The following is a 14,051-nucleotide window of genomic DNA, read 5'->3' on the forward strand; positions in this document are numbered from 1 at the left end:
TGAACGTATCTACTTTCTGTGTCCGTTCCATTTTTTTCGGACCGTATGCGGAACCATTCATTTCAATGGGTCTGCAAAAAAATGTAAAGTTACTCCGTGTGCATTCCGTTTCCGTATGTCCGTTCCACAAAAAACAGAACATGTCCTATTATTGTCCGCATTATGGACAAGGATAGGACTGCTCTATTTGGGGCCAGCTGTTCCGTTCCGCATAATACAGAATGCATACGGATGTCATCCATATTTTCTGCGGATCCGTTTTTTGCGGACTGCAGAATATATACAGTTGTGTTGAGCCCTTAAGAACAAAAAGATCAGGTATCTGGAAATCCAATATACCTGTCGCTTCTTTTTACTGAAATCTGCACTTGGGACGCCCCTGCGCACATTAGCTGGTTCTGCCACCCTTTCTGAGCTCCGCTAACACACATCTAATGGGTACTGACATTCTGACATGGACTTTCATGGTCAGTACACCAGACCCATCAGGTCCAAGATACATTTCATAATGTGTGCGGTTTGTGCTGTGAACTTGGGTGTTCAGAGACTACGTTTTTATCTGCAGAAACTTCTATTGAGGTCTCATTAGACTGCAGCCGTCATCTCGCTCCCCTGGACCACTCTAATCCGGCTCCATTACTGTCTCTGTGAGCAGCTATTCCTATGGGCCGCTTCGCCCTTCCCTGACAGAATTTACAGGTTCCTGCAACCGCTGGCTCTCTAGCTGTGGCAAAAACTACAACTCACAGGCTGTCAGCGCATGCTGGGAGTTGTAGTTTCGCACCAAAATAAAAGCTATTGCCTCCAATCTCCGCCTCTATTGACAGCGTGGAAGTGATGACGTCACCGACCAGGTAGGAGGCGCGCGTCCTATTGGCTCTTCTCTTCCCTTGTCACTGACGTGGGCGTGGTGAATCCCCTGTAAACCTTTCCGGGTCATGTGACCACGCCTCTTGGCCGTGTTGCCTGGTTTCAGGATCCCGGAAGCGGATCTGACAGATTCTGCTGCTGTGGCTGCCCTACTCCAGGGCAGTAGTAGTGATGATGATGGCGGCGGGCGGAGGGGCAGAGGAGCTGGAGGCCCGGGAGAGGCTGGCCTTGTGGGATCGGAGGTCCGAGCCGCTGGCCCCGCTGACCGAGAGGCAGACAGACTCTGTGCTGGAGCTGAAAGCAGCCGCCGAGGAGCTGCCCATTCCTGCAGAGGTGAGTGACAGGGATGACAGGTTGTGCCCCTGTGCTGTGGGTCGTGGTCGCCCTTCCAGTGTAGTGTGTTTTATTAACCCCTTTATGTTGTGTCCTGGTTCTCCAGGGAGGTGAGGTCTCTGTTTGACCCTGTTCCCTTTAGAGCTGCATTCAAACCTCTGCTCAAAGACAGGACAGGGTTGTCCGGGGTTTTCCATCATTACTCACCTGTGCAATCACATACAGCCCATGACCACTGCAGCCAATCAATGTGCGCAAAAGTGATCAAAAATGTGCGCAATGAGCTCCTAACATTTAGTGTGCTGCTACTTGTAGTCCTCATTGCTTTTTTGTGCTACATTGAAGGAAGGCAGTGATTGGCTGCAGCTGTCATGTGGACACGGCGCATAATCACTGCAGAAAACTAAGCAAAGACCGCTGGAGACTACCGGAGCATCGCGGGATATAACAGGTAAGGCTACTTTCACACTGGTGGTTCTGGGTCCGCTTGTGAGATCCGATTCAGGGCTCTCACAAACTGTTCAAAACGGATCAGTTCAGCCCCAATGCATTCTGAATGGATAAGGATCCGCTCAGAATGCATCAGTTCGACTCCGTTTCGCCTCCATTCCGCTCTGGAGGTGGACACCAAAACGCTGCTTGCAGCGTTTTGGTGTCCGCCTGGCGATGCAGAGCCGAACGGATCCGTCCTGACACACAATGTAAGTCAATGGGGACGGATCCGTTTTCACTGACACATCCGTTATAATAGAAGTCTATGGCCTGCATAACGGATCTCTCCCGTTTCTGTTATGCAGGGGAGGACTCGCCTGCATTACGGAAACGGAACGCATCTGTTATGCAGTCCATAGACTTCTATTATGACGGAATGAATAACGCAATTCTATGACGGAATGCATAACGGAATGCCTTTAGAGGCATTCTGTTATGCATTCCGTCATAGAATTGCGTTATGGTTCGTGGTAACGGAATCCATAACGCAAATCACCTTTTACCAGTAAACAAAGCGTGAACGAATTTCAAAATATGAAATTCACTCATCTCTAGAGATGAGCATTACCCAGAATGTAGCTGGTCCAAATTCATCAAGACCATCATCGTGCCTGCCTAAATGTGGCAGACCAGTGAGGTACTTTAACCCCTTAGTGACCAGCCTGTTTTGGGCCTTACTGACAAAACATTTTTCTTCCTTTTTATATTGTTGTGTTCCAAGAGCTATAACTTTTTTATTTTTCCGTCTATATAGCTTTCTGGGGGCTTGTTTTTTTTGTGGGACAAGTTGTAGTTTTTAATGGCGCCATTTCGCGGTACACATAAGTTTCTGCTTAACCACCTCCGTACCGCCGAACGCAGCGACACGTCCTGGAGGTGGTTGATTCATTCCTCCTGGACGCATATACGCGTCCTCTCGCGAGACGCGAGATTTCCTGTGAACGCGCGCACACAGGCGCGCGCGTTCACAGGATCGGAAGGTAAGCGAGTGGATCTCCAGCCTGCCAGCGGCGATCGTTCGCTGGCAGGCTGGAGATGCGATTTTATTTTTTTAACCCCTAACAGGTATATTAGACGCTGTTTTGATAACAGCGTCTAATATACCTGCTACCTGGTCCTCTGGTGGTCCCTTTTGTTTGGATCGACCACCAGAGGACACAGGTAGCTCAGTAATAAGTAGCACCAAACACCACTACACTACACCCCCCCCCCGTCACTTATTAACCCCTTATTAACCCCTGATCACCCCATATAGACTCCCTGATCACCCCCCTGTCATTGATCACCCCCCTGTAAGGCTCCATTCAGACATTTTTTTGGCCCAAGTTAGCGGAAATTATTATTTTTTTTCTTACAAAGTCTCATATTCCACTAACTTGTGTCAAAAAATAAAATCTCACATGAACTCCCCATACCCCTCACGGAATCCAAATGCGTAAAAATTTTTAGACATTTATATTCCAGACTTCTTCTCACGCTTTAGGGCCCCTAGAATGCCAAGGCAGTATAAATACCCCACATGTGACCCCATTTCGGAAAGAAGACACCCCAAGGTATTCCGTGAGGGGCATATTGAGTCCATGAAAGATTGAAATTTTTTGTCCCAAGTTAGCGGAAAGGGAGACTTTGTGAGAAAAAAAAATAACAAAAATCAATTTCCGCTAACTTGTGCCAAAAAAAAAATAATTCTATGAACTCGCCATGCCCCTTATTGAATACCTTGGGGTGTCTTCTTTCCAAAATGGGGTCACATGTGGGGTATTTATACTGCCCTGGCATTTTAGGGGCCCTAAAGCGTGAGAAGAAGTCTGGCATCCAAATGTCTAAAAATGCCCTCATAAAAGGAATGTGGGCCCCTTTGCGCATCTAGGCTGCAAAAAAGTGTCACACATCTGGTATCGCCGTACTCAGGAGAAGTTGGGAAATGTGTTTTGGGGTGTCATTTTACATATACCCATGCTGGGTGAGATAAATATCTTGGTCAAATGCCAACTTTGTATAAAAAATGGGAAAAGTTGTCTTTTGCCGAGATATTTCTCTCACCCAGCATGAGTATATGTAAAAAGACACCCCAAAACACATTGCCCAACTTCTCCTGAATACGGCGATACCACATGTGTGACACTTTATTGCAGCCTAGGGGGTCAAAGGGGCCCACATTCCAAAGAGCACCTTTAGGATTTCACAGGTCATTTACCTACTTACCACACATTAGGGCCCCTAGAATGCCAGGGCAGTATAACTACCCCACAAGTGACCCCATTTTGGAAAGAAAACACCCCAAGGTATTCCGTGAGGGGCATGGCGAGTTCCTAGAATTTTTTTATTTTTTGTCACAAGTTAGCGGAAAATGATGATTTTATATATTTTTTTTCTTACAAAGTCTCATATTCCACTAACTTGTGACAAAAAATAAAAACTTCCATGAACTCACTATGCCCATCACGAAATACCTTGGGGTGTCTTCTTTCCAAAATGGGGTCACTTGTGGGGTAGTTATACTGCCCTGGCATTTTAGGGGCCCGAATGCGTGACAAGTGGTTTGAAATCAAAATCTGTAAAAAATGGCCGGTGAAATCCGAAAGGTGCTCTTTGGAATGTGGGCCCCTTTGCACACCTAGGCTGCAAAAAAGTGTCACACATCTGGTATCACCGTACTCAGGAGAAGTTGGGCAATGTGTTTTGGGGTGTCTTTTTACATATACCCATGCTGGGTGAGAGAAATATCTTGGCAAAAGACAACTTTTCCCATTTTTTTATACAAAGTTGGCATTTGACCGAGATATTTATCTCACCCAGCATGGGTATATGTAAAATGACACCCCAAAACACATTGCCTAACTTCTCCTGAGTACGGCAATACCAGATGTGTGACACTTTTTTGCAGCCTAGGTGGGCAAAGGGGCCCACATTCCAAAGAGCACCTTTCGGATTTCACCGGCCATTTTTTACAGATTTTGATTTCAAACTACTTCTCACGCATTCGGGCCCCTAAAATGCCAGGGCAGTATAACTACCCCACAAGTGACCCCATTTTGGAAAGAAGACACCCCCAGGTATTTCGTGATGTGCATAGTGAGTTCATGGAAGTTTTTATTTTTTGTCACAAGTTAGTGGAATATGAGACTTTGTAAGAAAAAAAATAAAGAAAAAAATCATCATTTTCCGCTAACTTGTGACAAAAAATAAAAAATTCTAGGAACTCGCCATGCCCCTCACGGAATACCTTGGGGTGTCTTCTTTCCAAAATGGGGTCACTTGTGGGGTAGTTATACTGCCCTGGCATTTTAGGGGCCCGAATGCGTGAGAAGTAGTTTGAAATCAAAATCTGTAAAAAATGGCCGGTGAAATCCGAAAGGTGCTCTTTGGAATGTGGGCCCCTTTGCCCACCTAGGCTGCAAAAAAGTGTCACACATGTGGTATCGCCGTACTCAGGAGAAGTTGGGCGATGTGTTTTGGGGTGTCATTTTACATATACCCATGCTGGGTGAGATAAATATCTTGGTCAAATGCCAACTTTGTATAAAAAAAAATGGGAAAAGTTGTCTTTTGCCAAGATATTTCTCTCACCCAGCATAGGTATATGTAAAATGACACCCCAAAACACATTGCCCAACTTCTCCTGAGTACGGCAATACCACATGTGTGACACTTTTTTTGCAGCCTAGGTGGGCAAAGGGGCCCACATTCCAAAGAGCACCTTTCGGATTTCACCGGCCATTTTTTACAGATTTTGATTTCAAACTACTTCGCACGCATTTGGGCCCCTAAAATGCCAGGGCAGTATAACTACCCCACAAGTGACCCCATTTTGGAAAGAAGACACCCCAAGGTATTTCGTGATGGGCATAGTGAGTTCATGGAAGTTTTTATTTTTTGTCACAAGTTAGTAGAATATGAGACTTTGTAAGAAAAAAAAAATAAAAAATCATAATTTTCTGCTAACTTGTGACAAAAAATAAAAAGTTCTATGAACTCACTATGCCCATCAGCGAATACCTTAGGGTGTCTACTTTCCAAAATGGGGTCATTTGTGGGGTGTTTGTACTGTCTGGGCATTGTAGAACCTCAGGAAACATGACAGGTGCTCAGAAAGTCAGAGCTGCTTCAAAAAGCGGAAATTCACATTTTTGTGCCATAGTTTGTAAACGCTATAACTTTTACCCAAACCATTTTTTTTTATCAAAGACATGTAGAACAATAAATTTAGAGAAAAATTTATATATGGATGTCGTTTTTTTTGCAAAATTTTACAACTGAAAGTGAAAAATGTCATTTTTTTGCAAAAAAATTGTTAAATTTCGATTAATAACAAAAAAAGTAAAAATGTCAGCAGCAATGAAATACCACCAAATAAAAGCTATTAGTGAGAAGAAAAGGAGGTAAAATTCATTTGGGTGGTAAGTTGCATGACCGAGCAATAAACGGTGAAAGTAGTGTACTGCAGAAGTGTAAAAAGTGGTCTGGTCATTAAGGGTGTTTAAGCTAGGGGGGCTGAGGTGGTTAACTTTTATTAACTCTTTCTGGGAGGGAGATGGGGAAAAACAGCAATACTGCCACTGCGTTTTTACGTTATAAATTTAACGGCGTTCATTTTTCGGTATAAATAACATAATATCTTTATTCTCTGGGTCAGTACGATTACAGTGATACCTAATACATATAGTTTTTTTTTTTTTACATTTTACTACTTTTTTGCAATAAAACCCCTTTTTTTTTTTTTTTTTTTTTTAAAGAAAAATGTTTTTGCATTGCCTCTTCCCAAGACCCATAACTTTTTTTCTTTTTCTTTCTATGGAGTTGTGTGAGGGCTTGATTTTTGCAGGACGACTTGTATTTTTTATGTGATATTTATATAGTCGTGGGTTGTTACGGACGCGGCAATACCAAACATATGGGAAAGATATATTTTTTTCATTGAAAAACTTATTTTCAATGAAAAAAAAAAGCATAATATTTTTTTTTAATGAATTTTTTTAATTTCATGTTTTTTTTATTTATTTACCACTTAATAGTCCCATTGTGGGACTATAACAGACAGTATTTTGATTGCTTTTAAAATGCAATGCACTAACCCTATAGTGCTTTGCATTTTAATGGTAATGATATTCTAAAATGGCGCAGCCTGCTGGAAATTACTGAATGCTGGTCTGGGGCCTACATTAGACCCCAGGCAGCCTTCACACACATTGGCACCCCGCGATCGCATTTGCGCGGTGCCGATGAGAGACAGAGGGAGTCCGCTCCCTCCGTCAGCACTTTACATGCGGCGGGCTCCATTGCCCGTGGCATGTTAAGTGTTAAACAGCCGGGATCGGCATTCCTGCCGGTCTGGGCTGTTAGAGCAGGGCCGCGGCTCTCAGGTGAGAGCTGGGTCCCCGCTCCCTTCTGCACGGGGGACCCGTGCAGTGCTTAGACTGGGCTGCCATAATAAAGTGGCGGCCCAGCCAAAGGCCCCTTAGTGACCTCTGTAAAAGGGCGTATTGGTGGTCACTAAGGCGTTAAAAAAACAATACCCAAAAACTTGCATTTTTAGCCAACGTGAGCGACTGACTGTATATCTTTTCTAAACTATCAAAAAATGTCCCCTAAACCCAGTGGTATCTGTGAAGAAATCTATGCTTACCTGCTCTCTGCTGCTCTGTTCCTGCTCCCGATCTCTCTTCCCCAGACTTCCCATCCCCTTCTGTCAATTTCCTGCACGAATGATGATTGACCTCAGTGGTGACTGGTCCGCAAGCGACACATCACTGCTGGGTCACACGTCACTTGGGGGCATGTCACCACTGAGGTCAGCCATTGGCTGCAGTATCGCAAACGAACCTGTCCGTGCAGGAACTTTACAAACTGGGTCTGGAAGTCTGGTGAAGACAGGATGGAAGCCTCGTAGCCGAAGCAGGTAAGTATAGATGTCCTCACAGGTACTAGGTACAAGGTGCATCGATATACTGCTGACCTGCAGCAGCCGAAACGCGAGTGGTAAATTCGCAGCATAGTACAGATCATAAAAAAACACTCATCTACACACCGTGGAATCTGCACATAACTTAAAGGGGTTCTCTGGGAATAAAGAAAGTGAAAATAATTAAATAATACTTTATTATACATATATTCCCAAACACCTTTCATTAGTTATAATGGCTCGTTTTGTCTAGGGAGCAATCATTAGGAGAACAAAATGGCCGCTGTCCTATTAGTACACACCAAATCTGTCCTAATCACACAGCAGGACAAGTTACTTAACATCACTGAGCTAAAGAGCTGTCTCATCCTCCTCTCTGCTCTGCTTGTCAGGGATTATCAACCTGAATACAGTTTAATATGAGCTTCAGCCGATTCTCTGTAGTAATGGAGTTCATGAGGAAATATGAAGAGAGCATGACAGCAGACATTTTATTTCTCCTAATGATTGCTCCCTAGACAAAACAAACTAATATAGCTAATGAAAGGTATTTGGGAATATATTTGTAATAGAGTAATATTTAGGTATTTTCATTTTCTTAATTCCCGGAGAACCCCTTTAAGGTCCTTGGCATGGCAGTTAATGTTGCATCATTCTAGGATTTCGTTGCTGCAGAATTCGCTGCTGCAGGGTATACGTCCGATCTGTAAAGAACCTTGATTTGACAGATACTCAAAGTTAAAGGGGTATTCCTATTTAGGACATTGATGGCATATCGCTAGGATACGCCATCAGTGTCGGAATGGAACCCTAAAGTCAACAGAGAGCAGTATCAGCACCCTCCGTTCACCGCTATGGGTTTGGACTGTAGCCGTGCACTCGCTTGGCTTTTTTTTTGGCAGTCCTATGGTGCTGAATGGAGAGGTGGGTGCTCTTGTACGAATCTCTCTTCAATCACAGCTTTGGGACTTCAGAAAATAGCTTGGCGACCATAGCGAGGAACGGAGAACACTGTGCACATGTGTGGCTGCTCTCCTTCTTTCTCTAGATAGGAGCAGGTCCCAGAGTTGGGATACGCACCTGCCTGATATTGATGGCATATCCTAGCGATGGGCCAACCCCTTTCAGATGCTTTGTTAGCATTTATGCAGCCTGCGACATAGGATCCCAGAGTTTTGTCCCCTCAATAAAGGTATATTGTATTTGGTCATAGCCACGTTGCCTACTTCATGTCGCTCGCAATCTCTATCCAGTTATACCGACGCAGTACAGATTTTCTCCAATGCAGAAACCATAAAAAAGATCTGCCATTTGTCAAGTCTGCAGAATGGTCTAGAAGAGACTGAGGCCCCTTGCAGATGAGCGTTCCTCCCGCAGCGAGTCCGCATCGCAGCACCCGGCCTGACCTCCCAGCACTGACTGGATTCACATAGCATTATATTGATTTATGATGCTATGCAACCCTTACAGTCCTGGAATGTATTGGATAACACTGGCATAATGCTGCCAATGTTATCCAATACATTCCAGAACTGTAAGGGTTACATAGCATCATAAATCAGTATAATGCTATGTGACCCCGGGCAGCGCCGGGAGGTCAGGCCGGGAGCTGCGTTGCGGACTCGCTGCGGGAGGAACGCTCGTCTGCAAGGGACCTCAGTCTTTCTTCCAGAATGTTTAACATTACTAATATCTGAGAAGAATATTTAACATCACTACACAGCTGGGAAGATTCAGCCTGCAGAATTGTGAATGCAGCTCTGGACTAAACTGTAGACTGCAAATTAGGGTCTGCACAGTAAAAATTAATGTAATATATTATATCTTTGATATGTGATTTATGTATTTTATGCTTTTCTTTTGAAGTAGAGTACTCCTATTAAACCTTTAAATGATTTCCAAAAGTGAATATAAAGTTATGTGTAACGTTATATTATATATTTTTCCTCAGCTCCCCATAGAAGACTTGTGCAGCTTGAACTCCACTTCATTGACTGTGAGCTTATCAGGAGCTGTTCTAGAGTCTACTGAAGGCATCTTACAGCAAGGATTCTCGGCACTTGGCATGGAGGATGATCGAATTGAAACTGCGCAGCAAGTATGTGTTTCTACGATTTTGGCAAGCTTGGACCTCCCATCTAGTAGTAAAAGTCACCCAGAAGCAATTCCATTTGTCAGAATAGATAGCAGCCCCCTTCATGCACATGCTAGTCACAGCAGGACCACACCCAGTTGTCACCAAAAGAAAACCACATCTCAAGTGTAGACTTCCAAGATTTCCGCAGACAAGTGTAAGTGCATTACTCAAAGAGCCCCCACAACAAGGTTATGCCCACACGGGACGTAAATTGACCAGAAAAAATCTGCAGTGGATTTTGCCATGAATTAGGAGCAAAATCAGTGACAAATCAGAATGTGCATGAGTTAGGCCTCATGCACACGACCGTTGTGTTCTGTTCCGCAAAATGGGGATCCGTGATCCGTTTCCGTGTGTTTTCCTTTATTTTTGGAGGATCACCATACATGAAGGAAAGTAAAAAAAAAGTCTGTCAAGTTTGCCATGCAAATGATAGGAAAAAAAACGGACGCGCGGGCGCGGATGACAATCTTGTGTGCCTCCGCGTTTTTTCACGGTCCCATTGACTTGAATGGGTCCGCGAACCGTTTTCCGTGCAAAAAATAGGACAGGTTATATTTTTTTGACGGACTGGAACCACGGATCACGGACGCGGATGACAAACGGTGCATTAGCCCAGTTTTCAACGGACCCGTTGAAAGTCAATGGATTCGCAGAAAATCACAAAAAACGGAACAACGGACACGGAATAAAACAACGGTCGTGTGCATGAGGCCTAACTTGTAGATTTTGCCTGGATGGGATATACATTGCAAAGGGATGCAGCAGGTTTCCGTACGGATTTTTGGATGATTTTTATTTAATTTTTTTCTGCAGAGCGTGGATCAGATTTTGTAAAATACAGCAAATCCTGCAGTTTTTGTTTTTTTTCACCCTGCAATTTTATGATTGAAAATCTGCAGCGTTTCGATCCCCTGTAAACATATCCTATAGCCTCTCTCTCCTCTGGCTAATAAGCCATAGTTTGGCTGTATTCCGAGGAGGAGGAAAACTGGTTTAGTTACCCATGGCAACCAATCAGAATCCACCATTCACTTTCCAAAGGAGCTCTGAAATCTGATTGGTTGCAACGGGCAACTAAGCCAGTTTTCCTTTTACACCAGTTTAATAAAATGTTGTAAGGCTTATCAGGGGCTTGTAGTCAGAATTGCCAAACCGATTGGAGGTAACTACCCAGTCTTCGCACAGCAGAGAGGAATGTGTAGTGGAGCTGCTATTAAGGTTACCTCCTTACGGGCAATAGTGATGAATAGCTTAAATTTTTTATGAACAATGCACAATAGTGTGCACCCTCTTCCATAAGTGTATTGGTTTATGGTCATGTAAAATGTCTATATTAGTAGCTTTTCTGACTTTCACATTCTTATTCTATTTTTGCAGTTTTTTTCTTGGTTTGCCCAGTTACAGACTCACATGGATCAGGATGAAGGCGCAAAGTACAGGTGTGTTATGTAGACAGTTCATCCACATGTAATACAATGTTGGCACTGGCAGCCAGATGAATACAAGAAAATATTATTAAAGGGGTATTCATTCCAGTTATATCAAGTTATACCCTATCCACATGAGAGGGGATAACTATTAGATCGGTGGGGTCTACTGCTGGGACCACCATTGTTCTTGAAAAAATGGGCCTTAAACCCTGTGGAGCCCAGAGAGGGTGGTCAGAAATGCACTTGGCTGCTCCATACATTTCTATGGGAGGTCCAGAGATTGCGGAGTACAGCGCTCGGCTATTTCCGGAACTCCCATAGAAATGGATTGAGTGGCCGTCTGCATTTCTAACCATCTTCTCTGTTCATTTCATGAGAGCTCCATGAGGTTTGGGTTCTTGCAGTAGGACCCCTAACTGATCTAATAATAATCCACTATCCTGTTGATACAGGATGACTTGATACGACCGGAATACCCTTTTAAAGGGGTTGACTCATCTTGCCATTACAAAGACGAGGTGGAACAAAGCGGCCGGGAAACGGCGGAGCGCCCTGACTCTCTGCAGTTTCAGTAGTTCCCATTGCAGTGCATGAAAGCTACAGAAACTGCATAGCACAGCAAGCTGACCTGTTTCCCTGACTCGCAGACTGCATAGCTTGCTGTGCTATGCTGTTTCTTCAGCTCTTATGCACTGCAACGGGAGCAACTGAAACAGTGGAGCTTTCCCGGCCCCCTGGTGGTCACCACTTCATCCCACCTCACCTTAGTAACGGCGAGATGAGTCAACTCCTTTCAATTCTATTTACTATTACAAATTTAGCGTAAGCCCAGGGCACGCTGTAGTTGGTGCTGCTGAAATACTACTTGGTTTTGATCAGTGTATGTTTTCACACCTGTGGTTTCTTTAGGGAAATGAGGGAATACCTGTCTGGGTTCCAGGATCAGTGTGACGCCATATTGAATGATGTGAATGTTGCGCTGCAGCATTTGGAGTCCCTACAGAAACAGTACTTATTTGTATCCACAAAAACGGGAACACTGCACGAAGCCTGTGAACAGCTTCTAAAGGAACAGGTATTTTTCACATGTATGATAATTGTCACGTGTCCATGTGTGTATCCTGTAAACGTGCCTATACATCTTCAGTAGCTGACAGCCAACCCTCCTGACTCCCACATACATGCTGCACGTGTTGTCCGTGGAGAGAAAGCGGCTGCCCGACATCTTTTGTTCTCCTGAGAGATAAACGGTTTCCAAAAGGATCAGACATTAAAATTCAGCATGTCTAATCCTTCTCTCCCCCACCTCATCTGCTGAGTATTAGTCAGTAGCTCCCCTGCACATTAGATTGTCGGCTGATCCCACTGAAAGCAGCGGCTTCAATGAACCATAGACTAATGTTTATGAGGGCCCTAAGTGGGCACCAGATCCAAATCATTACATATACCTATTAATATTTGCTTATTTCATTAAAGGGGACCTGTCACCAGGATCTTAGACTATTATCTGAGAACTACAGATCACTACTATTTTTTTTCTAAAAAATTGTAAACACTCCAAAAAATGAGCCCTCGCACAGCTCTGAAGATGTGGCTACAAAAAGTTATTGGGGGGGGTCCGAATATGGGGAATGCAAAGAAAATAAATATTAATTTTTTCCCCAATTTTTTTATTTTTTTTGTGTATTAAAATACAAGAAAATCTGTATAAATGTGGTATCGCTTTAATCGTACTGACCCAGAGAATGAAGGGAACAGGTCAGTTTTGCCACACAGGGAAGAACATGAAAACAAAACACATAAACCTGTAGTGGAATTGCATTTTTTTTTTTCAATTCCACCCTACTTAGAGGTTTTTTTCCAGCTACATTGTGTGTAATAGGAAATGGAACCATTAGAAAGTACAACATGTCCTGCAAAAAACAAGCCCTCATATGGCTATGTGAACGGAAAAATAAAAAAGTTATGCCTCCGTAAAGGCAGCGGGTGAAACGCTAAAATGGAAAATTGCCTGGTCAGGAAGGGGTTAAATCGTATGCATTAAAAGTAGTGCAGAGGCAGAGAGGAGTAGATGCCCATGGCTTCCAATTAAGCTTGCATTAAGTTTTCAGTTTTCAGAGGTGGAATCGGGTCAGTTGCCATGGGCAGCTACTCCACTTATCCTTTGCATTAGTTTTAATAATTTCCCCCCATTGCTTTTGCATTTTTACTGGAGAGATGAAGCTTTACTGTGTTGGATGAAATACGGGAATGAATAGCTGTCAGTGATTGTATGCCGATTTACTGAGTTAAAGGGATTGTCCAGGATTTTACAAGTGATGACCTACCCTCAGGGCCGGTGCAAGGATTTTTGCCGCCCTAGGCAAGATAAAAATTGCCGCCACCCCTTATCAGATGATCTGCCCATATCATGACATCACATATGTTCCACCCCTTTCTCAGCTTTTAAATAAAAAGAACTGCTAGGTTTCCCTTAGGGTTAATCCAGCTTCTTGTAGCTGTCTTTTTTTGCGGAACGGAATTGCGGACCCATACATTTCTATGGGGCCCCATGACGTGCGGCCCCGATCCGGAATTGCGGATCCGCAAAAAAATAGAACATGTCCTATTCTTGTCTGCAATAGCGGACAAGAATAGGCATATTCTGTTAGTGCCGGCAATGTGCGGTCCGCAAAATGCGGAACGCACATTGCTGCTGTCCGTGTTTTGCGGATCCGTGGATCCGCAAAACACACATGGATGTGTGAATGGACCCTAAATGTGAGGTAAATTAGTTTCCAATGTAGTATTAATAACTAAACAATTACATAATAAACATATTGCATTGTCTACTTACCACCAGGACAATAAGATGATCTGCTCTCTGGCTGCAGTCTGGCTCTTG

At 43.8% G+C, this 14,051-nt stretch overlaps 1 protein-coding gene across 2 annotated transcripts in view; it reads left to right on the forward strand.

Annotated features, from left to right (window-relative positions):
• The first annotated feature begins 953 nt into the window (after positions 1–953).
• Positions 954–14,051, forward strand: part of COG3 (component of oligomeric golgi complex 3) — a 91,703-nt gene continuing 78,605 nt past the window's right edge. For both annotated transcript variants that reach the window (XM_040425438.1, XM_040425439.1), the window contains exons 1-4: positions 954–1,203; positions 9,549–9,695; positions 11,115–11,176; positions 12,077–12,242. In XM_040425438.1, coding sequence (XP_040281372.1) covers positions 1,042–1,203; positions 9,549–9,695; positions 11,115–11,176; positions 12,077–12,242 — 537 coding nt within the window. In that variant the 5' untranslated portion in view covers positions 954–1,041. The remainder of the gene's footprint in view (positions 1,204–9,548; positions 9,696–11,114; positions 11,177–12,076; positions 12,243–14,051) is intronic.

Source organism: Bufo bufo, chromosome 3, assembly GCF_905171765.1.
Source record: "Bufo bufo chromosome 3, aBufBuf1.1, whole genome shotgun sequence".
Taxonomy (NCBI): Eukaryota; Metazoa; Chordata; class Amphibia; order Anura; family Bufonidae; genus Bufo; species Bufo bufo.